Genomic DNA, 27,374 nt, shown 5'->3' on the forward strand with positions numbered 1-27,374 from the left:
CCCTGCTCCACCCCAGGCAGCTGTATCCCCCCCCCCATTAGGGTTGGAGGGCACCGGGCCCCGGGGAACGGACCAGGGAGGGCTTAGCGAAGGCCCACTGAGCCCCAGGGCCGACCACCACCCATTAAAGCATTGGGCAAGGTGCTGGGGCTCTAAGCGTCCCTCACATGCCAGCGACCCTGAGATTCGGTGGCAGGGCGGAGGTGGGTGTACTGATACGGAAGCGACTGCAGTGTGAAGGTTGGAGTTCCCACCGCCCCCCACCCCCGCGCCACAGTGCTGGAAAGGCTGCCTAGCCCCTCTGGCTGCACCACGCCCCCCTCCCCACGCCCCCGGGGCCGTTCTCCAAGCCTCCCTCCCCGTGCGCCCCAGGTACTCACGCTCCGTAAGTAGGGATGGGGGGCGGGGGCGGCGCAGCCCGAAACGTGTTGTACACAGCCCGGCCCCGGCCCCGTAGGTGCGCGCCCCTGTAGGCAACGGCTGTGCCGGTGGTGGGGTACGGGAACCCCGTCACTGCAGGAAAGGGCGTCGGAGAGGAGACAGTGTGAGAGGGAAGGCTAAGGGAAGGAGGGGAGGCAGGAGGGCTGGGGCCTGACCGCGGCCGCATCTGGCCACACATCCCGCCTGGCCACACCCACATGGCCACGCCCCACCACGCCTCGGCCTGGCCACGCCCCCCGAAAAACCCGTCCCCGCCTAGCCACGCCCCTGGCCACGTCCTCCCACCCAGGACGACTGGCCAATGACCGCCCAATACCCGGCCAGGCCCGCCCCAGCCCCGCGCCGCAGCTCCAGCCTTTACCTGCATAGAATTCAGGTCCGTAGACTGCCCCTACCACCGGGTTTAGCTTCCAGCCTAGAAGAGAAGCAAAGAAACCCAGTCATTGTCTTCCCCATTGTCTCCCCACCTCACACTATGCTTGGGAACCCCAGAGACTCCAGGATGAGCCCCACTGGGACATTCCGAGGCCGTGGCCACTGCAGAGGACGGGCGGGACCCCTCCCTCTGCAGTCGGGGTAGATGGATTAGGCGGGGCACAGTCCCTGGGCCCCTCGTGGGATGCTGCAGCCTCACTGGCTGAGTGCCTTCTGCTTCCTAACAGAGACCCAGTCACTCCGGACGATCCGCCTGGTGTCCTGATTCTTTTCACATTTCGGCCTTCCCCAGCCTGCCCCAGGCCCTCCCTGTCCTGGGGCACGGGCCCCAGCAGCTTGGGGTCTGCAGTGTCTGCAGAAGAGCATTAGGAGGGAAAGTGGAACGCGTTATTATGCAACGTCTGTAGGCCCCCAGCTGGGATGGGGGCTGCTGGTGGCCTGGGTACTTTAGTCCCTGACAGCCCAATCTCATGGGAGCTGTCTCATGTGGGCACCTGGCTGCCTTCCAGGAGGGTCAGAGGCTGCCGTAAAGGTGCTTGGCCTCAGCCACGGCGACCTCCTTCACCTCCTGCCCGTCTCTGTCCTGGGTCGGGGCTCCCGAGGGGCTCCCTTTCTCAGTGCTGAGTCCTGCTTTTGCTATCCTGTGTCTGTTTTCTCCCAAAGCAGCCGGTGGGAGGGCTGCCGGGGGAGGAGGTGGGGAGGAGGGGCCTTGGGATTAGGGATAATGAGAAGGATAGCTAGCATCCCCTGACCACTTTACCATATGCCACACTGTCCTAGACCCATCCAACGAGGAAGGTGTCACGCCCTCCCATCTTACAGATGAGCAAATGGAGGCTCAGGGAGGGGCGGCAGCCTTGAATCACAGGGCTGGAGAGTGGCAGAGCCAGACCAGCTGTGGGATGCCAGACCCACGTTCCTGGCCACTCCCTGGCCCCCAGCCTCTCCCTCTCTGCAGGAGAGAGGTGGGCAGGCTGGTCATCCTCTCCCACCAGAGACCCAGGTGCACGGGTGAAGACCTGCTCCCACCTGAGGCTCTAGGGGTAGAAACCAACCAGCTGAGCCTGTACCAGCTCCAGGTGGTCAGGAAGTGAGGGTGGGGTCAGCTCACCTGACCAGGCCCAGCCCCTGGCCCCTCAGCTTATCAGGGTCTTATCTTTGCAGCACACCCCCAGCCCAGCTCCACGTCTCAAGCCCAGATTCTAACAGCCCCACTGCTGGGTTGGCCGGGAGGTGTCCAGGACAGAGTTTCTGGGGCCTTGTTCCTCCTGGGGGCCCGTTCTCCACACTCTCCATGAGACTGTGGGTCGCCTTCCATCCCTGGTCCACCATCACACGACCAGCACAGACGTTTGCATCTGAACGTTACTGCTAGGCCTCTGGAATCTTCTATAAATACCAGGTCAGGAGGGAAGAAACGCTTCATCTTCTGGGAAGACCTCCAGTCCCAAGAACTGAGTCTTCTTAGTAAAAATCCACGATGGAGCAGAGTCCTGAGCCAGTGACCCAAGCCCACCTCCCTTAGGTCCCATCTGGCAGCTCTTCTGGGTGCAGTCTGAGAGGCTGCACTTCTGCTTCGGATGGCCCTGGCACCTCCCTCTGCCAATTCTGGAATCCTGGGTGCCTCCACCTGTTGCTCTGGCCCCAATTCACTGTCTGGGACCCCACATGACAGAGGCAGTCTGAGACCCACCTGGGTAGATCCTTTGTTTCTTCTGCAAATAGTAACACCTGGTCAAACCTGGTGAGTCTGTTTCCTGAAGCGGAAATTTCTGCCCCTCTGACTGACTGATGAATTTGAGTCCTCTGGAGTGTTGAGCAGAGTCAAGCCTCAGTCAACAGAGCCCATGAGCTGGGCTTCACTGCCACCTGCAGGGAACCCAGGGCCGGCCCACTGCAGCCCTTGTCACTCTTGCCCAGGCCAACTAAGATGTTTAAATGAAACCATGTTTGCCACCGAAGTGGGCAGAGGTTTCTCCCTCTCTCCACTCCCCGTCGTTCAACCGGCCTCGGTTCTGTGCCCATTCCGAGCCAAGGGTGCAGTTGTTCAGGGATGGATTCTCTTCTGAATCGCATGTTCCTCAACATCCTCAGGTCTGCCCAGAAAGCGGGGGCGTGTGGCTCTCGCGAGAGGCTGCGCAGCCCCCAGGATCACCCTGGCCCTGTAAAAACGTCTACCTCTTCCCTTCCTGTGCTGAGCGCCAGGCCACTGAAGTCATACACGGCGTGTGCTCAGGACAGGCGCAAAGCCGGGAAGCCCCCAGATTTTTAGAAAGAATTTGAGCTTTGATAGTCCTCGAAAAAGCAGGATGGGAGCGACAATAATCTAGTCTAAATGGGGTCTGGCCAGTGCCCCGGCCCTGCCCCAGGAGGACAGACTGGGGGGTCCGGCTGGTGAGTCAGGCGGCAGATCCGCCCGCTGTCCTGCCCTAGGTTTTCCGTGCTGGCCGGTCCCCTGACTCCATGTATATCTGATCAGACCGGGACGAGAGAGTCTGGGGGTGGCTCAGTCCACTCTTCCCTGCTAGGCGGGGTGGGAAGCAAAGCCCACGCCCCGCCAGGAGGCTTGTCCTGATGAAGCAGGGCTGCTGCTTCCTGGCTAGAGGAACGAAGTCAAAAAGGCCCCAAGGAGTTCCCAGCTACACTCAAACCAGTCCCCGCACCAATCCTTGCCTGGTGGAGTCAAGTCACACAGCGGCTGAGAGCCGTCCCTCCGCTCCTCCCTGCAGCCAGCATTTAGCGTCAGCAGTTTCGTTGCAGAGAAGACTGGCCACCTCTGCTTACAGCCAGGTCCAGGTGCACACGGGCACACTGCTCAGCTGACGCACACTATGGCCAGCGGGGCCTCAACCTTTCCGTGTTTCCAAGGCCCAGGGGTGGGCGGCGGGGGGCTGTCCCGCTAACTGTCATCATACTCATTAAATACTGAGCGCCTCTAGCCTCGGCACTTAGAAAATAAGGAACGATCCAGGAAGTGGTCACTTTCCCCCTGCGCCTGAAGCCTGTCCTCGGCCTCTGGGTGCGGCCACGCTTGGGAAAGCACGGGGGTCTCACCAGCTGTGTGGGTGGAGGCGGGTGGCCCCAGGTCTCCTCCTGCCTCACTGACCCACCCCCTTCTGACCGCGGCAGAGCCGGGACATGAGGGGGCACTCAGCATCCAGGGAGGCTGGCCTCCAGCAGCCTGGGCTCCTCCTGGACCCTGTCCCCACTGGTGGCCCCTGAAGCCTCCCTGGGGTCTTGGGCCGCTTACCATTGGTATAGGGGTTGGCAGTCTTCTTGTTGGTCATGACTCGGGCCGTGGCGTTATTGACCTGCCCAGAGAGAGGGAGGGAGAGGCTGAGGGGAACATTAGCCTGTAGGCCACAGGCCGCCTGGTCCTGCTCTGAACTTCTCCGTGGCCGCCTCGGAGGGGGCTGGGGGCTGGGGAGGAGGCCCTGGGACACCCAGGCGAGGCACGGGACCGCCTCCACTGCTTGCCTGGCCCCCCACCATGGCCTGCCCTCCTCCCTGGCCTCCCCTCTCCGAGTGCTGCCCGCCCCCTCACCCGCCGGCTGAGAACCTGGGCCATCACTGTTCCCAGAACTGGCTGGTGCCCAGCCTGGCCCAGGCCCCGGGCCCTCGGCTGAAGCATTGTGTCCAGTCCCACTGGCTCTTGCCGTTCACAGGATTGTTCCCACAAACCGAGCCCAGCCTCTCTCTGGCAACCCAAGGCCACTGGAGCAGCTGGCTGGTGGACTTTCCCCAAAGTGCTCTCAGCGCAGCTAACAGAATGGCCCCCAAGACTTCTCTGCCATGGGTGGCTGCTGAGGCCCTCCTGGTTGTGGGCACCAGGATGGTCACCCCTCCCCGTGGGGGCAGCACCCCTTTCCCTTGAGGCCAGCAGAGAGCTTTCTGTGGGGGCGGGGAGCACACGTGCCCGTGGTGGTGGGGCAAGGCCGACGGGGGAGGAGCAGGTGGGTGCCAGGGGAGTGGGTCCTACTGTGCAGACATCTAAGGCCGTGGTCAGGCTGCCCAGAGGACTGGGCTGGGGTGTAGGAAGGAGGAGGGCCTCGGCGGAGGGAGCAGAAAACAGGGCAGGTGTGGACCTCGAGGGAGGGGTCTGGGCCGTACTGCCTCCCCCCGTCAGTGTGAGCCCCTGGGGCCTGGGGCCGCAGCCTGTGCTGTTGGAGGCTGGGCTGGAGCCTGGCTGAGGTCGGTGCCTCTGGCACTCCTTCTGCTTCTGGAAACCCTCCCTCAGGTCCTTCCACCGCTCTTCCAGGGGCTCTGCACCAGCCGTTGACCCCTCCCTCCCTGGCCACCCTCGCTGCCCGCCCGGCTCGGGAAGCCCAGCTCCCAGACACCAGAGCCTCAGCACTGAGCAGGGCACACGCAGCCCCCCGGGAAGGGGTGGTGGAGGGGGGAGTGTCGGGGGACCCCTCGCCTTCTCTCCCCTCTGCGCCTCTGGGCTGGATCCCTTTCTAGGCTCTGGCCGCGTACTGCTGCCCACCCTCCGGGGGATAAAGGCAAGGGGCAAACTGCAGGATGCGGCAGCATGGGGAGGGGGCAACGGGGCAGCTGCCGCTCCTTGGTGAGATTAATGACCTCCTCCCACCTACGGGCGGACTGGGCTGGTTGAGGTCCTTGGAGCCGCCAAGCCTCAGAGACGTGACTTCTGGGGTCCTCCCAGTGGCTGGCTGAGCCCCACAGCTGGGGACCTTTTCCAGGAATGAGAGGGAGGGGGCAGGGTGGGGGGCCCTTGGGTGAGCCTGAGGTCTAGACCCAAAAGAGGTGGCAGGTGGTGGGCTCAGCTCCGGTCTCAGCTTGGCCCTGCCATGGGGCCCTGGCCCGGCTCTCTGCATGGCAGCAGCGGGGCTGGGTCGGGGGCCCAGGGTGACCGGAGGCGGCTCTCAAGGGCGTCCCTGCCGCAACACACTTATCTGAGCACCTCAATTTTCCGTCCCTCTACGATCGTCCCATTCAGCTTCTCCCGGGCTCGGTCAGCATCTGAGCTAGTTTCAAAAGTTACAAACCCAAAACCCTGTGAGCGGAGAAGGACAGACATGGAGAGAAAGACATAGGATGAGAAAAAGGAGAACAAAGGAGGCGTGGGGAGTGGGGGGGGGGGCAGGGCAATGGGGGGCGGGGAGAGAGAGAGAGAGAGAGAGAGGGGTTGAGTCAGGTGACTTGAAGGAGAGACTCGGGCAGCCCAGAGGTCTGTCCTGGTGCCACTGGCAGGTCGCCCGGGAGACGTACGGCCCCGGGGGTGGGGCAGCTGCTGGCCCGGCCTGAGCCTGACCTGAGCTGACCGCCTGGCACTTGAGGGGACAGGCCAGAGCTATAAGAGAGATGCTGACCTGAGCAGGGGCCAGGACTGTTGCCCTCACCCCACCTGGGGGGCCAAGGCTGGGCTCCTGTACCCAGAGTGGGGGCAGCCTCACCCATCGTCACCCCAGGAGCCCCAAGTGCGGGGGGGGTGTCTTCCCGTCCAGGAGTGAGCACCCTCCCGCCTGCCCCCTGCAGGCCCTCCACCCAGTCTCCAGGCAGCTCCAGGAAGGCCGGTGGCCCCGGGGGAGCGGCTCGAAGGCTGGGGACCCAGGCCCAGGGGCCAGGGCTCCAAGTGCAGACAGAGAGGTCCTGGCGACTTAGAGAGAAGGAAGCCTCAGCAGCGGCGACAACACAGACAGCGGGGGGGGGGGGAGGGTGGGGCGGGCGGAGGAGCGGGGAGTACAAGCACCCGTGTCGCTCAGGGGTCCTCAGGCTCGGAGCTCTCCAGGAAGGAAACGCACATTTCACACGTTAGCCTGGCGGGACCTACAGCCGGGCGCTGTAATGGTGGCGGCCTCTGGGCGGCACCCACCTTGGAGCCCCGCTCGTTAAAAATGATCTCCACGTCTAAAATTTTTCCGAATTGCTGCAGAGACAGAGATGGGGGTGGGGGAGACAGGAGAGGGTGTGTTAAGACTGCTGGCCCGGCTCGCCTGCTCCCCATGGGACCCTTGCCCACTGCCTGTGTCTGGTCCTCTGCCCCCGGCCCCCTTTCCGCCTCCTGCAGGGACATGAAGGTACTCTTGGGTAGCCTGGCGGGGGGGGCATCCCTCCCCACCTTCCCGTGCAGAGCTTTTCCTGCCAGGACACTGGTCCCAGCTGCGGTGTCGTCAGCATCCCTCTCCTCTCCCTGCTGGGACTTTGCCACAAGTTGCTGACAGCCAGCCCTAATTCACACTCATGGGTTCTGGGTAAGTCCTTCCCAAAAGGTGGGGTGCTGGCGGGGAGAGGAGCCCCCGGAAGAGACAAAGCGCTAGGGAGGGACCCTGCACTGCCTGCTGCCTGTGCTGTTTGGGGCTGGGCTGTGTGTGGGGCAGGGTGCAGTGACCCCAGGCCCCTCTGCCTGACCAGGACATACCAGTCAGCTGGGCCCAGACGCTCTGGCTGCCCCCGAACTCCCAAGGGACAGCCTTGTCTCCCTCACTGGCACGTGAGACCAGGAACCTGTGAACCAGGTCCCCTAAGATCCCAGCTGAGGTCCCGAGGGGCCTGTCCTGAGGTCTCCAGTGCATACAATTGATGAGTTTCCCCTTCACCCGGTAACATTCGGGAGGTGGGTGTCACGTGGGCCGGGAGGGACGTGGAACCAGACAGTGAGGCAATGCCAACCCTGCCAAGTACTGGAGAGGGAGGGTGGTGCTGCTGTGCTGCAGGGGCGAGTGAGCTCATGGGCATCCTGCAGGGGCCATGGGCGCCCCTGGGCGGCCTGTAGGGACTGAGTGTGCTGAGGCCCGTGATGTAGGGACTGGAAGGGCGTCCAAGTGAACTGACCTAATAACATCGCAATACCAGCTGCTTTGAGTGGGGGCCCCGGGCTCAGAGAGGTTTGGCAGCTGCCCAGGCCCAGGGCCAAGAGGGGGCAGAATTCTCATCTTCTGATGATTCTAAATCCTGCCTGCACCCTACTGGGTGTAACCCCAAATCCAATGGGGCCTGGCCCCCAGGAAGGGAAGTGGATATCTGGGGCAAGGGCAGGTGTGGGTGCTGAGTCCATCCCGAGGCCACCTCCTGTTTGCCTGACAAATCCCATCTGGGGTGGTGGGTGGCATGAGGGGAGGACTGGGGTTCAGGGCCCAGAGCCTGCCTGACTTGCGGCAGAAGTGGGGAGTGGGCACAGGGCAGGAGGGTGAGGAGAGTTTGGGGTGGGAGAGGGAAGAAAAGGAGGGAACACGGGCCAGGCGCATGTGTCCTCTGTGGCCGGGGCTGACCCCTGGCTGCTGCCCGCTCACCTGCCCACGGGGCAGCCCCGGCACCCAGTGGGTGTCAGCACCTGCTAGGTGTTCAAATCAAGTGACAGAATAAAGTCACCACGGGACTTAGGGGCCTCCCTGCAGGATCTCACAGTAACCCTGCAACTGGCTGAAATCCTACAGAGCAAAGTCTAGGAACAGACAGGGAGAATCCAGGAACGGAACGCACACGTGCTTCCCATCGTGTGCTCTCCTGTCGCCCCACCCCTGGGGCCTGGAGGATGCCCTGAGAGGTGGAGTGCCTGGGCCCCAGGCACACAGGACAGGCAGGGCTGCTGGGTGTGAGGCCAGGAGGCTGGGCTGCCACTCTGGGTGCCCTCTGGGGGCACAGGGGTCCCTGGAGCCCTCATCAGAAGGAGGGGCCAGCAGAGTGATAACCTGACTGGCACTGGCCTGGGCCTGAGGGGCAGGTGGTGGAGGTGGAAGCCACGCAGGTCTCTCTACCCCAAGCCTGCATCCCTCCTCCTCCCTCCTACCCCACAGGCTCGGGTCAGAGCAGGGCTGGACCCAGAGGGCAACGGGAGGCAGGAAACCCAGGGGGCCTCTCTGACACCTGGGCTGTGCGCTGGGGGTGGGAGCGCAGATGGGGGGGCCACACACACTCACCCCGAACATTTGCCGCAGGTCGGGGTCCCTGAACCGGAAGGGGATGTTGGAGACGTGTAGCCGCTTGGGCTGCTGCTTCTCTGTGGGGTCGGAGGGATGGAGCGGCTGGCTGTCCGTCTGTGCCGCCTCGTCTGTCTGCTGCGGGAAGAGGACCCGGGCTGGGAGGTGCCCCCTTCAGCTCCCATCCCACAGCAGGGGACGATCTAAGCACCAGGTCTTCCCCAAGCCCCTTGGACGTCCCCATCCTGGGACTCGCAGGAGACGTGGCACAGCAGAACCTCAGCCTCAGGTCCCACTTCCGGGCCTTTCCCCGGGCTGTGTCTGCAACATCGTCACAGGGCCAGGCCTCCCTGGCCCGGTGCGTCCTCCCACCGTGGCTCGGCCTGTCCACTGAGGCCTGACCTCAGCGGTCCCTTGGCTAACACGGTCCTTGAGGTCATGAGCACACAGCTTCCCTGACAGCCCGAGTTCTGGGACCATGGGCGCCATTTGGGGCTTCCAGCCTGATGGGAAAGTGGAGAAGTTTCAGAAGCCACCGTGGCACACATACCCGTGGCGGTGCTGCCCCCCAGGGAGGCCACCCCGGGGCTGCCTGCCTCTTCTTCTAACCCTGCTCTGGGGCTCTGCATCTTCCAAGGCTCAGGGGTGGCCACGTCCAGTGCTTCAGAGCTGGTCCTCATTTTGGACCCAAATGTTGGTCAACAGAGGGACTCTGAAAGACTCGGGTCTCAGGGAACAAAGCTGCCACAAAGCAAGGACCCCCCTCTCCCACCAGCTCCCCGAGAGGTCAAGGCCGTGAAGAGGCCCCGAGGTGGTGCAGTGCAATAAGCAGGTTGGGCTGGTGGCGTGCGCGAGGTTCCTCCCTGGGCACTTCAACAGGGACGGGCCACCAGCTCACAGCCAGGCTGCCCTTCAGCCTGGTTGGTCCCTGCTGGATCCCCGGAGCCAAAGGCAGGCTGGGTGTGGTGAGTGCGGGGAGGACTGACCGAGGGGCCTGTTTGGGGGCTGGCACCCACGGCCCTCTCCGTGCTGCTCAGCATTAGTATCCAGGAGCAGAGCCGGTGACGGATGGGGTGGGTGGACAGACGCCGGCTCCCTCCCGTGGGGCTCCTCTGACCCCTCGTGCCTCTGCCCCTTGTGGGCATAACGGGCCGAGAAACACCTTTTATTGCTTCTTTCCTCTTCCTGTCTCAAGTCCCGGCTCTCCTCCCGGGTCTTCTGGGATCACCAGCCCAATACACTGCTTGAATCTGAACTTTTGTCTGGGGGTCTGCTTCCGGGACAGGACTCCAGACGACGGCCTGGGGGCCTACAGAGAGTGAAGCGGGGAGGGCAGGGTCCTCGAGGCCTGGGTTAGACTTTGCACAAATGGAAGTCCCAGTGGCTGTGGTCTCCCACGTGGCTGGAGGTGCAGAGGCAGCTGGCCGGCGGTGAGAGGCTGGGCCGCAGAGACACGCTACGAGGACAGCTGAGAGGAGAGCTGCCGGAGAGCACTTTCCACGGGTCCCCAGGAACTGCCCGTTTGCTTCTGGTGGGTTCTGTCCACCAGAGGAGTGCTGACCCGTACCACAAGCCTCCTGGAGCCAGGGCAGTGAGCAGGGCGAGGTCACTGTGACCGAGGCCTCGTGCTGCGGCTGAGGAGTGGACCCCGAGGGGCAGAGCCTCACCAAGGCCAGTGGCTGGAGATGTCTCTGGACTCCTGAGTGCCTGCCCTCGATGGCCACCCTCGTCATCCTTTCTGGAAGGAAAGGGCCGCTCCCCCAACTCCTGCGCTCAGCGGGTGCCATAGGGGAGGGGAAAGGATGTCACCAGCTCCTGGGCACACTTCCAGGTGGTGAGCTGGCAGGGGGCCTGGGGAGGGCTGCAGGGGTGCGGGAGCATCTTGTTCAAAGGCCCCTTAGACTCAGCTCTGTTCCTGTGTTGAGAGGAAGCACAGGGTGTCAGAACCCATTTGTGGGTTTGAAGCTACCATCGTCTCGTGTGCCTGGGGACACGCGTGACCTGGGGCTCAGCAGGTTGGCCATCCCATGCGTGGCAGGCCCAGTTCTGACGAGCGTGTGTTCTCTGAGGCCAAGTGTGGGTCCTGCGCCTGTTCCTGGGGGTTTACCAACAAGTGCCGACCCCCTGCTCCCAGGAGCCCACCTTTAGCAGGGAGGCGTCTGAGGAGGAACAGCTGGTGGGGTGGGAGTGAGGTAGCAAGTCTCTGAGAATCCTGGTCTGGCCTGCACATGACCTCATTCCTGATGGGCAACATGGGGCAGCTGCCTTTGGGCTTTTTGGGGACACTTGTGGGCTCCTCCCCCCAAGCCCAGGACCTGGAGATGCCCAACAGCTCAGCCCCCTCCCCAGCTGTCCTGCTGTCCTCCTCCTCCCTTGGTCCCACTCTTCCTTGCAGAAAATAAGCCTGTGCCTCACCTTCAGAGGGCCCGTCTGTGCCCCTGAGTCAAGGCAGAACCGGCAGTGCATCTGCTGATTCTTCTTAAGTCTGAGTCCCGCCCTCTGGCTACAACAAGCTGTGGCTCTTCCGTGCAGTGGTAAGGGTGGGCCCGGTGCCCCCTGTCACCCCCCTCCACCCCGTGCCTCCCACAGACCTGTGCCCTCAGCTGCTCCTGGGTACAGGTGACTAATGGACTCACCCCAGACTTGGAAAACTAGCAGGAGAGGGGCATGCAATGCTGACTCTGGGCCAGCAGAGGGCAGCGGTCAGCGCAACCTAGCGGCCAGGGCCACAGGAAAGGCCCAGCTCGCGCTCAGAGGAGATGGGGAGCCCTGGGCGGGGCAGGGGTTGGGGGGGCACCACGGGAGGGTGCTGACAAAGCTGGGGCATCTGGGGCTGGTCTGGGCTGTCCTTTCTGCCCCGCCTTGGGCCCCTCCTAATAGCAGAACTGAGCCCACTGTGTGTCTCCAAGATCCAGGGTCCTCCTGCCTCTGCATCCCACCCCAAAGGCCCTTAGGGGAGCAGCTGAGGGTCAGGTGGGAGAAATGGGGTGATGGGGGCAGGACACAAGTAAGAAAAGAGCCCCCCTTGCCCCCAGGCGCAGCTGCAGACAGAGGCAGATAAATGGGTTCAATGACTGTGAAATTGTAAGATGTGCAGAGAAACCTCCGAGTGTAACAGCACACTGGCTGCCCCAAGGCGAGATGGAGGCCTTCCCACCATTTATCACAGCGGTCCAGGCAGCCTGCACCGCCTTCCAAGTGAGTTTACTTCCTTTTTCTTTTTTAAAGCAATCTTTGCCTTTGATTCTCAAATGCAGGGAAAAGAGAAACAGCCACAGCAACGCTCCCTTCCCTCCCACAACTGCTCTCGGCCGCTTTGCTTCTGCGTCCTCCCCATCTCTGTGCCACCTTAGCCGTCATGGGTCCCCCTCCACCTTTCAAGGCAGCAGCCGGCCCCTCCGGGTGGGACAGCATGTCTCCCACCCTCGCACCCTCCGAGGAGCCTGCAGCTCTCTTCACCTGGGCCTCCCCAAGCCCAGCACAGGGAGAGGCCAAGAGGGCCCTGGGCAGGGGTCATTAGGTCTGGCAGGGCCACAGGCAGCAGGCCAGGACCTGGTGGCCGTCACTGGGATGGAGTCAAGGCTTGCTGATGCCGCACAGGAGACTCCTGGAAATGCCCTTTCTCTACGGCCCCACCTCTCCTCATCTTTGGTCCTCCAAGACCTCCTGGGCACTCGTGCAGTGACTGTCAGCTGCCTGCCAGACATGGCTCGCCCCTGGTGGGCGGTGAGCCAGCCTTGGAGGAGGCGTTCTCCGCGTGTGGCCTCAAGCCGTTCACTCATGAAGTCTTCTTCAGACCCTTGAGTGGAGCTGTGTGTCCGCTTTGGACTCTGTGAATGATGCCACGCTCCAGGAACTCTCTGCCGGCCGCTGCGCTTGTTGCATTGGTGCTGACGGTGCCGTCTGCTCGCACCATGCCTGCGTGGAGGCGGCATGCGGCTGAGTCTCACCCTGCGGTGGTGCACTCCCACCACGGTCCGCCCCTTTCCCTTTTCTTGAGCCCCGAGAGCCAAGAGCACAGGGGACCAAAGGCCGCCGCTCCAGGTGGAGTTTCTGCTGCTGCAGCGCTTGCTGGTGGGGGAGGAGAGACAGCCATGGGGCAGGCTGTGTGAGGCCCATGGTGCAAAGGTGAGGTGGCCCCAGAGGAAGATTTGCGAGAAGGGGAGGAGTTTCTGAGAGGAGGTCCCTCTGGCTGTCCCACGATGGAGGGTGGGTGGGGAGGACACCTGCAGGGGACCCGCATGACCTTGAGTGAATGAGTGCTCCAGGGAGGTGGTCCCCAACTCGCACCCCTGGGGGGCCCTGCAGGGTAGTGAGGTGGGCCTGCTCCATCCGCAGCCCCAATCGCTCTGCTCCCCCTGCTGCCTTTTGACAAAAGAACGTGGGTGACACCGTGATGACAAACGGAATCCACAGACAGGAGAGGGCAGGTCTGGACAAAAGCTGGAGCCCGCACCGCCTGCTGCCCCGCACCGCCTGCTGCCCCGCACCTCCTGCTGCCCCGCACCTCCTGATTCTAACGTCAGGCTGCCCGGGGAAGGCCAAGAGGAGAGTCAGGGAAGTGACGGAGGCCTGACACAGGTGGGACATAAGACATCTGGGCAGCAGGGCTGGGAGTGCCAGCAGTTACTTTAGTAGAAGTGGCTCCTGGAATCTTAGAGCAGGACGGCCGGCGGCCACCCTCCCCAGCTCCTCCCAAGGTGGGAAGCCCCTGCTTGAAGAAACACTCCCAGTCAGAGCACTCACGCCAAAATCTTTGCCGGGCAGCTCTGGGTGTCTTCGAGGTCACCTGCTAATCCAGTAACTTTCACCCGTGGGGCCTCCGTCTCCAGATCCCGATGGTGGAGCAGCAGACTCTGACCCCCTTGCAGGACCTGAAGAGCCTCAGGTAAAGAAAGGAAGGTCGAGGCTGCCCGTTCACAGGCTCAGTGGCTCTCTGGCCCAGGCACTTTCCTGGGGAGGTGCTCAGCTGAGCAGGGAGACTCTCATGTCTTAGTTGGCTTCTCTCCGAGACTCCTGGGTCCTCTCCGGGGACGTGGATTCTCACAGGCAAGGAGGTCAACACTGGCCCCCTTCCACTTTATGTCCCTGATTGGTGGGAAGCAACGGCTCCCGCGGGGCAGGGCCAGTCATTTCTCCCGTGTGTCCCCAGTGCTGGCTCAGCGCCTGGCACAAGCAGGTCCCTGCAAATGTCTGCCGAAGGAAGACGACTTTTTTTTTTTTAATTAATTAATTATTTATTTTTGGCTGTGTTGGGTCTTTGTTGCTGCGCACTGGCTTTCTCTGGTTGTGGCGAGCGGGGGCTACTCTTCGTTGCAGTGCGTGGGCTTCTCATTGCGGTGGCTTCTCTCGTTGCGGAGCACCGGCTCTAGGCGTGCAGGCTTCAGTAGTTGTGGCACGTGGGCTCAGTAGTTGTGGCTCGCGGGCTCTAGAGTGCAGGCTCAGTAGTTGTGGCACAAGGGCTTAGTTGCTCCGCGGCATGTGGGATCCTCCCGGACCAGGGCTCAAACCTGTATGCCCTGCATTGGCAGGCAGATTCTTAACCACTGCGCCACCAGGGAAGCCCCGAAGGAAGACGACTTTGAATTTGTCGTGGTGAGGCTGTGTCAGGGGGTCCAGGAGGCCTCTGTGTGTGCCGTCGAGGTGTTAGAGGGTGTTAGCTGTCGGTCTCGGCCCCCTCTGTGTCAGCTGCAAGTCTGATCCTCTTGTCTCCCAGGTTTGCTTCCAGGGCAAACCTCTGGGGGTCAGTATTTGTTCACAAGGAGGTTGTGAGAGGTTTTTCCAGATACACCCCGTCTGCTGTTGTCCATCAGAAAGAGACCAGTTGGCCGGCAGTGACCTGTTCACAGGGAGCCCCTCTGGCTCCCGTGCTCACCTCTCTTTTCTGAGGTGGAAAAGCTAAACCAGGGAAGTATGGTTTGGCTCCCCATTCTAAGGCCCGTGGGCACTGCCCTTCTCATCTGTGGAACCCTGGGGGCGTCTATGGCAGACACCCTGTACCAGAGACACTGGGATAATGGAAAAGCCTGGTGGCTTTGGTGCTGACTCAGGCTGGGCAGTGCTTCGAGCAGGCAGGAAGGGCACTGGCTGGGGTCTGGTCCAGCCCAGGGGGCAGCTTGGGGTGCTGTCTCCCCAGAGCTTGGATGATGTTGCCTACACAGGGAGGGTAGGTGATATTTGGATCCAGGGGAACACCGTGGGAGCCAGGTTGGGTCAGGGGGCGGAGGGAGCACACAGAGGGGGGCACCCATCAGATGGGTGGTGCAGCTCCCAGTCAGCACAGGGCGTGCCGGCCTCCTGCCAGGCCCCGCCAGCCAGCAATGGGACAGAGGCAGCAGGGCCAACTGGATGAGCGCAAAGCCCCAGAGCTCGGCGGGGCGTGGGCCCACGGAGAATGCAGCGGAGGAGGTCAGGGAGGGGGATGCAGCAGCCTGGTCTCCAGAGGGGCTACCTTCACAGGGCGCCCACCCCAGGTTGGCCAGGGGCGGCGGCCACTCCTGGATGTGATCCTTGCTATCAGGAAATCTCCAGGAAGTGCCAGGCTCAGCACTTTCTCCTTGGGGCTGCATTACAACCACATAATTGAAGCTATCTGATTGGAGGGCAGCCAAGCAGGTAGATTACAAGTGATTAGCAACGATAGGAGTGCCTGCAACCCGAGACAGCCCTGAGGGGCCCTGGGCCTCTCCTGCTGCCGCCAGCCGCCCCCCCGCCACCGCCCCCTGCTTGCCCCGGTGATGCCGCTGGGCCGAGCCAGCCCAGGCCACCGGCCTCGCCCATTTCTCTCACTTCCCATTAACAGGTCACTGACCGCTGAGGACACGCTCCGTCTCCCAGATGAGGTGAGAGTTGGCCTGAAGTTGTGGCTCGGGGAGACCGGGGTGGGGGGCAGCTAGAGGCGGTGGGCCTGGCTGGCCCGCCGTGGCACCTGCCCACCAGGAAGATCCTTGGGGTCGGATGGCGATGAGCTTGGAGGCTAGGAGCTCCTTCCTGGGGGCGGGGAGCCCTGCTATGGGGCTGCCTTTCCATACACAGGCCCCCAGGCCCCTTCCCCACCAGCACTCCCCCTGAAGTTCTGAAGGTGGGGGGCCCTTACCGGCACTGTCTGGGCCCCTGCAATGGGCTGTGTGCTGGTCTCACTGCTCGGCTGCTCCGGGTGGGTCTGTGCTGGTGTGTACAGGGTCATGCCGTGCTCCGGGGGGACCGGGGTCTGGCCCGAGTAGTCCGGCGTGGGGTGCGGTGGCGGCGGGGCGTACTCGGCGGGGATGCCGTTCTGTGGTGGAGGCGGGTACTGGGCCGGGGGGTAGGGCTGGGCCATCGCTTCAGGCGGAGCCGTGGCGTCCTGATTGCCCTGGGGAAGGAGAGAGCAAGGCTGGTTAGACCTCCGTGCAGCCTGGACACTGCCCCCTTTCACTGCCCCCTCTCCAGAAGGCCCTGTGGTCTCCAACTGCTGTACTTTCCGCAGCATCTTCCATGCCCCCTAGGAGGGGGGCTCTCCCAGCATGGGGCACCAGCTCAGAGCCGGGCTGCAGGGGGAACTCCGGGGAGCCCACGTCTGGGGTGAGACACCTTTGTGTTTGAGGCCACTTGTGCAAACTCGTCAGGCCTGAGTACACTGAAGATTTTTTTTTTTTAATCCACCTAATTTAAAAAAATAAATATTTTGAGATAACTGTAGACACAACAGTTGTAAGAAATATCTCAGCATGATCCTGTGTACCCTCTACCCAGTGTTCCCCAGTGGTGACATCTTGTGAAACCTTCCCCACTAGGAGAGTGACATGGGTCCAGTCAAGATACAAAACATCCCAGCAGCACCAGAATCCCTCTTGTGGCCCTTGATAGCCACACCCTCTCCCTCCCGCCTTAGAAAGGCTTTTAAGTCTCGGTTTTCTCATCAGTAAAGCAGGCGTGAGGGAACACGATTCACAGCCTGCAGGGAAGAGGACTGGAGTTGATTGTGCAGACATGGAGCCTGGTACAGCTTGGCCTCACGGTGGCCACCGGGTGAGGTGCTATCAGGGGGGCAAGTAGGGTCCCCGCCTCTGTCTTGATGATCCCGGAGATGTCCCAAAGACCTCTCCCACCCTCTTGAAGGCCTGCTGCCCCAGGAGGGAAAGTGCTCCCTCGACGTTGACCCCAGCCGTGCAGGGGCTCTTAGAAGCCCTGATCCTTAGCAGGGCCCGGAAACACCCCAGGGCAGTGGTTCTCCAAATGGGGTGCCAGGACCTGCAGCAAGGGCATCACCTGGGAGCAGGTAGCAAGGCAGATTCTTGGCCCCACCCCAGACCTCCTCCTGCAATTGGGGGGCTTGTGAGAGCCACTGACATCAGGCATAAAGAGCAGCCCTGGTAGAAGGTCCCTCAGCCCCAGAGAAGGGACTAGGGTCCCTCGTGGTGCCAGGGGAGGTAGGGGTGGAGCAGGTTTCTGGCTGTCCCTTGCTGTGACACACACTGGGGAGCAGGGGAGGCGGCCCCTGGCCTTCTGAGGGTGTCTCCAGGGAAGAGGGTGCCTCACCACCTGGAAGGACAGGGGCCACCTCTCACTGGAGTAGCCTCCCAGCGTGGAAGGACCCTTGCACACACGGGGACAGCTGACGCTTGTGACTGCTTTCCCGATGCCCTGGGACCTCGTGCGTGCTCCTGCGCTCCCCCATCAACTTCTGCGTGTTTTGACCTCAGTTTTAGTGTCTGTCTCCGTGTCCATCTCCCCCGCGAGACAGGTGCTTCTTGCAGTGGGCAGGCCGGCTTGCTCGATGCTGTTCAGTTGGTGACTATTTATTCACCCAAAACTGTTTAGTGGGCAGCTGGGGGTGCCAGGCTTGTGGCTCCGGTGGACAGCAGGATGGGCAGCCCCTGCCCTGGTGGGGTCTGCTATCCAGTGGGAGAGTAAATCCAACTACCCAGATGTTGAATCAGTTGTTAGGGTGGGAGGTGGCCTGAGGGGACGGGCCACACGAGGGCAATGGAGATTGAGCGCGAGACCTGGTGTTCTGCCTTCAGGCTAGAGCCCTGCCCCTCCACTGTCTGCCTGCTCACCTCCCTTCTAGCCGGAGGCCTGAGGCCCCCAACTCTCTGCCCGGGGCCCAGCCCTGCCCTGCTCCCCAGGCCCCAGTGCCAGCCTTCACTGCCTCGCAGCCGACACCCCTCACTTCTGGGGTGACCCGACACCTAATGAGAAGTCCCGTCCTCTTCGTCCTCCTTGGTGAAGCCCCCAGGTCCCTCCCCTCTCTCTGCAGAAACTGGGGCAGAGATCAGGCCCCTTACAAGTGGAGGGAAACACGCGTGTACACACGTGTACACACTCATGAGGGCCCTCTCCTCGCTGGCGGGTCCCGCCTCGTTGATCCCAAGTAGCCGAAAAGCCCCATTACCCAGTCGGCCAATGTGCTGGCAACGTCCCCGGCTCCCGGCCAGAGGGAGAAGGGGTGGGTTCAGGATGAGGGAGGAGGGGCCAGCAAGGCGGGAGGGAGGCTGGCAGAGGCGGAGGAGCACCCAGGCTCCAGGATGGCGAGGACTGGGAGGGAGGGAGGCGAGGGCAGGGAGCCGAGGGAAGCGGGAGGCCGGAGAGCCAGGGGAGGAGTGTGGACAGGCCAGGGTGAGGGAGAGGGTGCTGTCAGCAGCCTCCGGATATCAATTAACTGATAAATATTTGATTAGAGCCTTCACTAACTTACATCGTCCCAGTGCCCCCTCTTCCCCACCTCCTCCAAGGCTCCAGGAAAGGCGGGCTCCTCTCCCGTCTGCGTCCTTACCACCCCACCCATAACTCTCCCCAGTGCCCTCTTCCCCGGGTCCCGTCCTGGCAGAGGGCCAGCCGCCGACCACTCCCACTGCATGGTTCCTGGGCAGGAGCCCGGAGCCCAGACTGTCAGGGGAAGCTTTGACCCAGTGGGGGTGCTGGGAGGTGTGTTTGGGGTCCTGAGTGCCAGGGTCTGGAGGGGTCTGGGGTGGGCAGGAAGCAGCTGTGGGACGGGGACATCGAGGGACATTTGCGACATAATGAAGTCAGCACATCTGAGCACATGGTGTTCCCTGCTCTGCGGACATGAACTCATCGAATTCCCTCCAGCCTACAAGGTAGACGCTACCTCCCCATTTCACAGCTAATAAAGCTGAGGTACGGGGCGAAGTGACTTGGCACTGGCCACCGGCTCCCAAACCTGGCCCTCAGCTCCTCGTGCAGAACTGTGGCCCTTCCTGGGGCGGCAGGGGGTGGGGGGGGGCTGGAGGGAGGTGAGGTTCCACAGCCTAGTGACAGTCTAGACCCTCAAAAGCACAGGGAGGGCTCCAATCCCCCCTCTTGGCCACCGAGTGGCCCCAGGTCACTGTTTATCCTCTCTGTTTCCCCCTCTGCAGTGGTCATCTCTGGCATGATTCAGTGGGTCCTGGGCAATTCTCGACACCCCCGCCCTGGGTGTCCTCCACGCCCAGGCATGGTGGCTGTCGTCCATGAGTGGCCTTCACCTTGGCTGCACACGCATGCCTGGGCCCCACCCCAGGGCAGCCAAACTTTACAACCAAACTTTCCCATGAGGTTCTGAAGTGTAGCCTGGGCTGAGAGCTGCCAGACCAGACTAGGATGGAAAGGCAGTGAGTAATCAGGTTCATCCTGAGAGGCTGTCTAGTTGCCTGGCACACAGAGGGTTGCAACAGTGAGTGTTTGTCACTTTCTTTTTCTTCCTTCTTCCCTGGTCTGTTGGGGCCACAGTGAGGGAGGGGTTGGGCTTGGCGGCATGAGCTGCACAGAGTCCCCCTGCCAGGCCATGGGGCTCATCTCAGATAGCTTCATGGTTTCAGATGATCTCAGAGCAGCTTGTGAACTTGTCTGGCTCCCCAGGGGATCGTGAATTCCCAGAGAATGGGGCCACTCACTCAACCTCCATCCCCACATCCCTGTACTCAGCACAACACTGCGGTACTCGGAAGAGTTTCAATGCACACTGGATGGGTGGATGGATGGAAGGATGAGTGGATGGATGGATGAATGGAATGATGGATGGACAGAGGGGTGGATGGGTGGATAGATGGATGGATAAAAGGATGGATGGAAAGACGGATGAAGAGTGAATGGATGGGGCTTCCCTGGTGGCGCAGTGGTTGAGAATCTGCCTGCCAATGCAGGGGACACGGGTTCGAGCCCTGGTCTGGGAAGATCCCACATGCCGCGGAGCAACTGGGCCCGTGAGCCACAACTACTGAGCCTGCGCATCTGGAGCTTGTGCTCCACAACAAGAGAGACCACGACAGTGAGAGGCCCGCGCACCGCAATGAAGAGTGGCCCCCGCTCGCCGCAACTAGAGAAAGCCCTCGCATAGAAACGAAGACCCAACACAGCCAAAAATAAATAAATAAATAAATAAATAATTAAAAAAAAAAAAAAGAGTGAATGGATGAGTAGATGGATAGACGCGTTAAAGCTTAAAGACTACGGTCAGGTCACTTATCCCCACTCCCTCTGCAAATCTGTTCCTCTCTCCTGTCATCACATTGGCCTGGCAAACCGGTAAGATCACCTCTGCCCACTCCACTCCGTGGCCCACAACTGGAGAAAAGCACCAAATCACCCTGATTTCCTTAGATCACTTCCCTCTGCCTGGCACTGCCCTGCACTCTCCATGACCGTTTCACTCTCCCTCCTCAACCCGCCAACCACGCTCCACTAGTCTCACTCTCTGCGATGACCCTGCTTCTTACTTCCTGTGGCAAATGGAAGACGACGCCCATGCTCACCTGCTCACCTCCCTGCCTGTGGTCCTACCCTCGGCCTTCCCTCCCGTCCCCGCTCCTGTCTATGACCAATCACTTCAGTGCACACTGGTATCCAGTCCTTCTCACCAGCACGTGCTCACAGCTCTGGCAATTCGTTGACTCTCTGCCACGATAGGAAGAGAAAACCTTCCTTGACCACACGGCTCTGTCAACTACAAAGCCTGTGCACTGCTTCCTGACAGAGCAAAGTCTCTTGAATGAGTTGCCTAGACCTGCAGCTGCAACTCCTTTATTCCCGTTCCCTCGTAATCCCACCCCAAGCCAGTTCTCCCCGGCACCATCCCCTGAAACTGCCTTGGGCAAGGTTCCCACCTCTGCCGTCTGACAATCTAATGGTCAGCGCCCACTCCTTATCCGACTTGACCCCTCAGCTGCGCTGACTGTGCCAACTCCCTAGTCTCTCTCCAGACGCGCTCTCTTTTCTTGGTCCCTACTCACCACTCTCTTTATTGCCCTGGAGGAGTTTCTGGCCCAGCAGGAACTGACCACTCTAAGCCGACAGTAATGGTGGTTGGAAGGCAGTAAGTTCTCGAGAGATCAAAGTTTTTTCATCTGGCAAAGGGGAACTGAGGGCAACGGACACAGAGGGTGGACCGATTCGGGAGGAAGGAAGATGTCGGGGGAGGGTGTGTGGCTGGGCGTGAGGGTGGGGTTAGGGCTCTGTCCTCTGGCTTCCAGAGCAGGGGAGTGAGTCTGGGGTATTTATTTCCCTACTCTCTCCCTGGGAGGCCGTCTCTGTCCCAGACCAAGGGGGACCTAGACCCCCTCTCGAGGGGCTGCTCCAGGACCCTCCCTCCTTCTCAGTTCCAGTTGCTGCTTCCTCCTCTGACCGTTAGGCCTGGGGTGGTAACAGGTCTGTCACCACCAGCTCTGGGGTCCTGCGCTGTTCCTGGTGGTGCCCCTCTGCCCATCCTCCCGACACCTCTGCCAAGAGTCTCCTTGTAAATAACCTCATGTTATCCTAGAGCCAGCGAGCCACCTGCTCCGTGCTGGATCCTGATGACGTGGCGACGTGGGATGGGAGGGCTTGTCTAGCCCTAGGTACGGGTAGGGAGGGGCTCTGGCCAGGGAGGGCCCGGCCAGCCTCTCAGGGAGGCCCTGTGGCTAACGGCCTTGTCTCTGCTCCTGCATCCGGGGTGGGATTGCCTTTGGTACCAGACCCTGAGCGCAGACTCAATGCGTCCACTTCTAGGTGGCCCTGGGCACAGCCCAACCTCTTAGTCCGTGGAAAGGGGACAGTGACCCATCTGCCTAGAGGCAGAGGCTGGGCGGGAGGACCTTCCACCTTCAAGATCTAGAGCTAAGAGCCTCCCAAGTGTCTCTGCCCACATCACTTGCCCAGTGGAAATTCCTACACTCAGGCCTCGGCCAGTGAGCTCCCATCTTTCGGGGTGAGGGTCCCCTGTGTGTGTGGTGTGCTGGGCGGGATGCTCAGGGGGCAGGGTGCTGGGGGGAAGGGAAGAGCGGAAGTGGCAGCAGACAGCGCCCCTCCCAGCCCCTCGCTGTGCAGTCCCCTGGGGATCCCTCTGCGCACAGCCCCGCCACGACAATTAGGCTAATTGCTTCCCAGACTCCTCACCCGAGGAGGGAGGGCACCGTAGGCCCCTGGTCCGCAGGCCAGGCTGCAGAGGGAAGGGAGGCTGGCGGCAAAGGCTGGGCACCAAGCCATTTCTCCACCCCCTCTGGGCAAAGCCGGCTTCTAGACAGGGTGGAGGAGGGGAGCACAGCACAACCACCAGGCCCGAGGACCAAGCTGTTAGGTGTGTGATCTGCCTGTTTCGCTCTGGACAAGGCTCACCTGCCCTGAGAGGGGAGCAGACCTCCACCCTCACAGCCACGCCCGCAAATACTGAGCTCTACCCAAGTCACTGGCGTCTGTTGAGCCTCTGCTGCCTGGCACCGGGGACACACAGGAGGTGAACAGGCTGGATTTACACGGTGCCCGTGTGAGCAGGGACTGCCATCGGTACGCTGTGAACTTGGCCATTTAATCCTCCGGGTGACTTGAAGAGGCAGGTGTCACGAGCTGCATTTCACGGAGGGGGTACGGAGGCCATGGCCACGCGGAGAGTGAGCAGGAAAGCCGCCCCCAGGGTATTCCTGACCACACCCCGCTATGTTCACAGCACGGACAGGGTCCTTACACAGGCATGGTGGAGGGCTGTGGGGAGGAGGGACCTGGGACTGGGTCTTGGAGATGCACCGCCCATGCTCCCAGGACAGGAGGGACAGATGTCAACTTCCTAAGCCTGGAGCAGGGGCCAGGCCAGAGCCTTCATGCCATGTGTGACAATTCACAGGACCAGGAGAATGGGCGGGTCAGTTTCCAGAAGAGGCTGGTTCAGAGGGCCCTCTGTGAGCATCCCTGGCCTGGCCTCTAGGCCTCCCCTGTTCCGTGCCGATCAGTGTCAGAAGGGGAGGCAGCTGACCTAGGGGCTGACTGCTGGCAGGCAGGACGTGTGGGTTCAAGTCCCCAGTGATGGCTGAGCCAGGGGACCTCACGGCTCTGACCTCTCAGCCTGGAAGCAGGATGGTCCTGCCCTCCCCATCCCAGGGCATGCACGAGTGAGGCCTTGCCCCAAATCTCTGAACACTGGGGAATCTGCAACCCGAGCAAACCCGAGACTCCTTCAATCCCCGAGTCTCAGACAGGAGGTGACTGCAGGTGACACCAGACCCGGCCTGCCAGACAAAGTGACTTTCATCTCTGTGCTCTCACCGGCATCCCGCCTGGCTCTGCTTGAGCGAGCCTAGCAATGCACATTCACTACCAGTGTGGCGGCTCCTTCCCTCTCAGAGCAGCTCTGCTGGGAAGCTCTTCCACACGCAGAGCTGAAATCTGCCTTCTGGAGACTTCCACCCCATGTCTGTACTACTGCAGTCTGTGGACTGTCCTCCACTCGCTGACCCTCTGAGGGCACGAAGAATCCACAACACTGTACCCGTCTTGGTTGTTCCTTGGTGCAGCTCCAGGAATACGTGGGATGGTTGTTCCCATCTTACAGGTGAGGAAACGCAGGTCCACGGCTCCGTGTGAATCCGAATCCAGGCTGCGTTCCGCTTGTCCTCGCGACCGCCGCACCTTTCCTTTCCCAGGGGCCGAGGGCCTGGTCGACACCCACCTGCTCAGAGGGAGGCTCCCTCTGGCTGTGGCTGCCCAGGGAGGTTGGTTCAGGAGCAGAGGGACGGAGTTTCGTGGAGCGAGAGGGCCACCGGCGATAACGTGATGGTAACAGAGGGGCAGATCGGTGCTCACAGAGGGGAAAGGGGAAAGGGCCTGGGGGAGGGGGAGAATACGAGGAACAGGAGAGAAGGGGAGTCACGAGACTAACACATCTGGTTGTTTTCTTGGAGATGATATTCCTATTTTCTTAATGTGCTGATCACAGGAAAGTGAAGTTTTGGGGAAAAAGAGATGATGAGATTATCAAAAAGGAGTGAAGATGAAGCTGGGACACATGACGATATCAAGGGAAGGGGCCAGAGACCCCGACTCCTGTCCATGCTGGCCCACACATCAGGGCCTGCTCACATTCCTGCTGACACGTGTGGGTGAGTTTGGTTGGTTTTGGCAAGATGTCCCGCTGTGACTCAAGGCGCACGAGCAGAAATAGCACGGGTCCTCTGACTTTCTCCAAGGACGGTGGATCCTGGCGCTGCCCAAGGAGACCCAGGACAACCGGGATCCCAGAGAGGGACCTCCGAGACCGAGAAGGTTCTGTCCACCCAGTGGAGGAGGAATCAGCACCCTGGGAGGCTGATTTGTCCAGGGTCACCTGCTGCTGAGCGCAGGCAGGGCTGGTGTTCCCACATCCGCGCCAGCGGGAGTGCGTGAACTCGCTCGCTGAATACACACCAAGCACCCACTAGGCCAGGTTCTAGGTGCTGGGGTGTGCCCTGCCTCTGGGAGTGGACACCCTGGGGAGGCCCCGTGAGCATCAGCTAAATCTGAAATGCACGACGTGACTTTCGGGGGACAACCAATTAACCTCGCCACTGTGTTTGGCTCACGCTAACATTCCAATTTCCTGGGCGGCCAACTGACAGCAGGGGCCTGGCGGAAGCGTGGGCGGGCTGGGCACCTCCGTTGCCTCTGAGTGTTTCCTGTGTAACTCGTGGAGGGGAGGGAGCTCGTTTTGCTGGGAGCACCGATACGGAAATAAACAGTTACAACTGAGATTTCCAGGACCTGCCAAGACCCAGAGCGAAAGGAAGGGCGGATCCAGGATTCAGCTGGGGCTGCCCCGGGATAGATGTCACACGTGGGAGGGCAGCAGGGGGGCCGGGGCAGCCACAGCACACGGCCTGGCCACAGCCGTCTCCCTCACCAGGTTCTTTCTTGCCTCGGACTCAGTTGCTTCCTCAGCCCAGAAACAGGCCACCTCCATGGCTCACGGGCTCCTGCCCCCAAATTTCGTGGGAGAGTGGCCCTGCCAGACAGGAACAGAGGGCGCAAACAGCCCAGGCACCCGAAGAAAGCCAGGTCCTAGCCTGTGGAGGGTGAGACCCGGAGGCCCAGTGCCCATCTCCTTTCGAGACCCCTCCTGCCCCTTCCAGCCCGCCACCCCAGATGCACGGCAGGAATATCCCCCTCCTGGAATCTCACACCTCCCTTCCTAGAGTTCTTCAAGATGTCGTTCCGGAGGCGTGCAGGGTGGGTGGATCCCTGCAGGCAAGTACTTCAAGGCAGAGACTTTGGGGCATGGTCTTTGCAAGCCGGGGTGCTGGTACAAATGCCTCAGGGCAGAGCAGGGCTGCCATCATGGTGCAGGGAACTCGAGTGGGAAGGGCAATGCCTTAGCACCTGAGGCCACCCGAACATTTCAGAACCTCAATAGTGGAGGGTGGAGACCCCCGAGGGCAAGGGCTCACCACTGAGTCACCAACACCTGACACAGCCCAGGGATATAGCGGGTGCTCAGTATATGCTGAATAATGCTGACTGCAGGAGTGACAGCCATTGGTTGAGGGCTTTTCAGAGCCCACCACTGTGTTAAGCAATAAAAAGTTGTTAGTTCACGTAATCGTCAAACAACCCGCATTCTCTGTGTGAGGAGAGAAACTCAGAGCCAGAAGTCACTTGCCCGTGAGCACACAGCTGGCACGTGGCAGTCCTGGGACGTGAACCCACACTTGTCTGACTCTGGAACCAGCGGATGCTGCATGACGGCTATGGACTCTTGTCCAAATGGCAGTAGAAGAGGGTGGGCCTCCACCCACGGCCCCAGGGGGAGGGTCAGCGGCAGCCCCACGCCCTCACTCCCCTTCCCAAAGATCCCAGGGCTCTGCTGAGCAGGGTCTCCCGGCTTCACAGAATTCCTTCTAACCCGGCGGCCAACCAGGGTTTCCTGAGCCCGTAGATGCCCACCTCTGGGCCTGACGCTCTCCTCCAGTGTTCAGAAGACAGGCTGACCTGGGCTCCCCTCCCCTCCCCACCAGAGGGGGAGGGAGTTAAATGTCTGACTAGGGTTCTGTTGGGGGAAAGTCCTGCCTTGTGGTGGCTGCAGATTTCCGTGGTGTAAATACGCCCACTCCGCTGATTTCAAGCTACCAGCTCGGAGTCACTGAACGTGGAGCTGGGAAGGGATGTACACAATTCAGGGCTCATATGAAGGACTCCAGCACATCCCTGGGGAGAGGAGGCACCTGCCCCAGCCGGGTTCCAATTCACCTTTCCTCATCCAGGCAACTGGAGGTCAGGGAAGGCCAGCAATGCCGGTGGTAGGCGTGAGGGGGCTCCGGGGGAGGCTGGGGCAGGGCTGCACGGGGATGGAGGGGAGACCAGGGACCCCCAGAAGACAGCCAGGAGGGCTTGCTGGGAGGGAGATGCAGAGGCTCCAAGGCCGGGGGTGAGAATCCACCTGAGCGATCGCTCCTTCTGCCCCATCCAGCCCATTCTGTCCCCCGGCAGCCAGTTTAATATCTTTTATTAATTAGGGCTGTGGGAAGGCCCGTCACACCCTGTACTGCTTCATTCAGGACCCACTGGGTTGTGTATTCTGCAGCCGCCGGCTCCCTCCCTCCCTCCTTCTCCAGGCGGGGTGATGGGGGAGAGTCTGGCAGACGGGATACGCCAGAGAGCACAGGGTGCCTTGCGTGTCTGCTCCCACCCCTGAGACCTAGAGGGACTTCAGGGGAAATCCAAGCAGAGCCCCTAGAGGTAAGCCCCTAGGACCCTGCATCCCTTGGCAAGTTTATAATCTGACGCTGCGGCCCCGTGTTCTGCCGTTCCTGGCAGCAATGGCAAAGACGGGCAGGCCCGGGCTGGGTTCCCACTGCCCCTGCCACCTTCCCTCCAGAATCCTGGGTCTCTCCCGCTTTATGTCTCCTTTTCCTCTGGTCCAAAGACCCTCATTTTCCAGTAGGGCCTCATGCCCCTCCTGGCGGCTGCTGGGTGGGTAATGGGCCGGGTCATCCTGGCAAACAGCGAGTCCTGATGGTGGAGCCCCTCCACACGGAGCACACGTGGGGCCCGAGCCTGGGCTCCCACTTAGCGCCCAGCACTGGGGCCAGTCTCCTGACACGGCTCTCTGGGGTGCCCTGGTCACCCAGCCCTCCGCCCAGGCTTGGCACAAGGGTGGGGGAGCCCTGCCACACTCTCTCTCGAGTCTCCCTGACGGTGGGTCTGGTTTCCACCATCTGCACCACGAAGGCGGACAGTGCCGACCCAGAGCCACCGTGGCTCCGGAACAAAATGCACCGACTTGGCCCAGAGCCTGGAAGCAGCGCGGTCGTGCTCTACGTGTGCTCTGTGTACTTCGTGTGTGCTTCTGTGCTATTTGGGGAAAGAACTCAGGGCACCTGTGGTCCTGGACCGAAAAACACCCTACATCTCCATCTTATCATC

At 61.5% G+C, this 27,374-nt stretch overlaps 1 protein-coding gene across 14 annotated transcripts in view; it reads right to left on the minus strand.

Annotated features, from left to right (window-relative positions):
- The window catches only part of RBFOX3 (RNA binding fox-1 homolog 3), a 448,464-nt gene that overhangs the window by 7,377 nt on the left and 413,713 nt on the right, over positions 1–27,374 (minus strand). For 11 of the 14 annotated variants that reach the window (XM_036837416.1, XM_036837417.1, XM_036837410.1 and 8 more), the window contains 7 exons: positions 15,853–16,107; positions 8,757–8,894; positions 6,713–6,766; positions 5,801–5,893; positions 4,127–4,187; positions 803–856; positions 381–513 (listed from right to left, as the gene is read on the minus strand). In XM_036837416.1, coding sequence (XP_036693311.1) covers positions 381–513; positions 803–856; positions 4,127–4,187; positions 5,801–5,893; positions 6,713–6,766; positions 8,757–8,894; positions 15,853–16,074 — 755 coding nt within the window. In that variant the 5' untranslated portion in view covers positions 16,075–16,107. The remainder of the gene's footprint in view (positions 1–380; positions 514–802; positions 857–4,126; positions 4,188–5,800; positions 5,894–6,712; positions 6,767–8,756; positions 8,895–15,852; positions 16,108–27,374) is intronic. The other 3 variants (XM_036837420.1, XM_036837415.1, XM_036837418.1) reach the window with 2 other exon arrangements.

This window comes from Balaenoptera musculus, chromosome 20 (assembly GCF_009873245.2).
Source record: "Balaenoptera musculus isolate JJ_BM4_2016_0621 chromosome 20, mBalMus1.pri.v3, whole genome shotgun sequence".
NCBI lineage: Eukaryota > Metazoa > Chordata > Mammalia > Artiodactyla > Balaenopteridae > Balaenoptera > Balaenoptera musculus.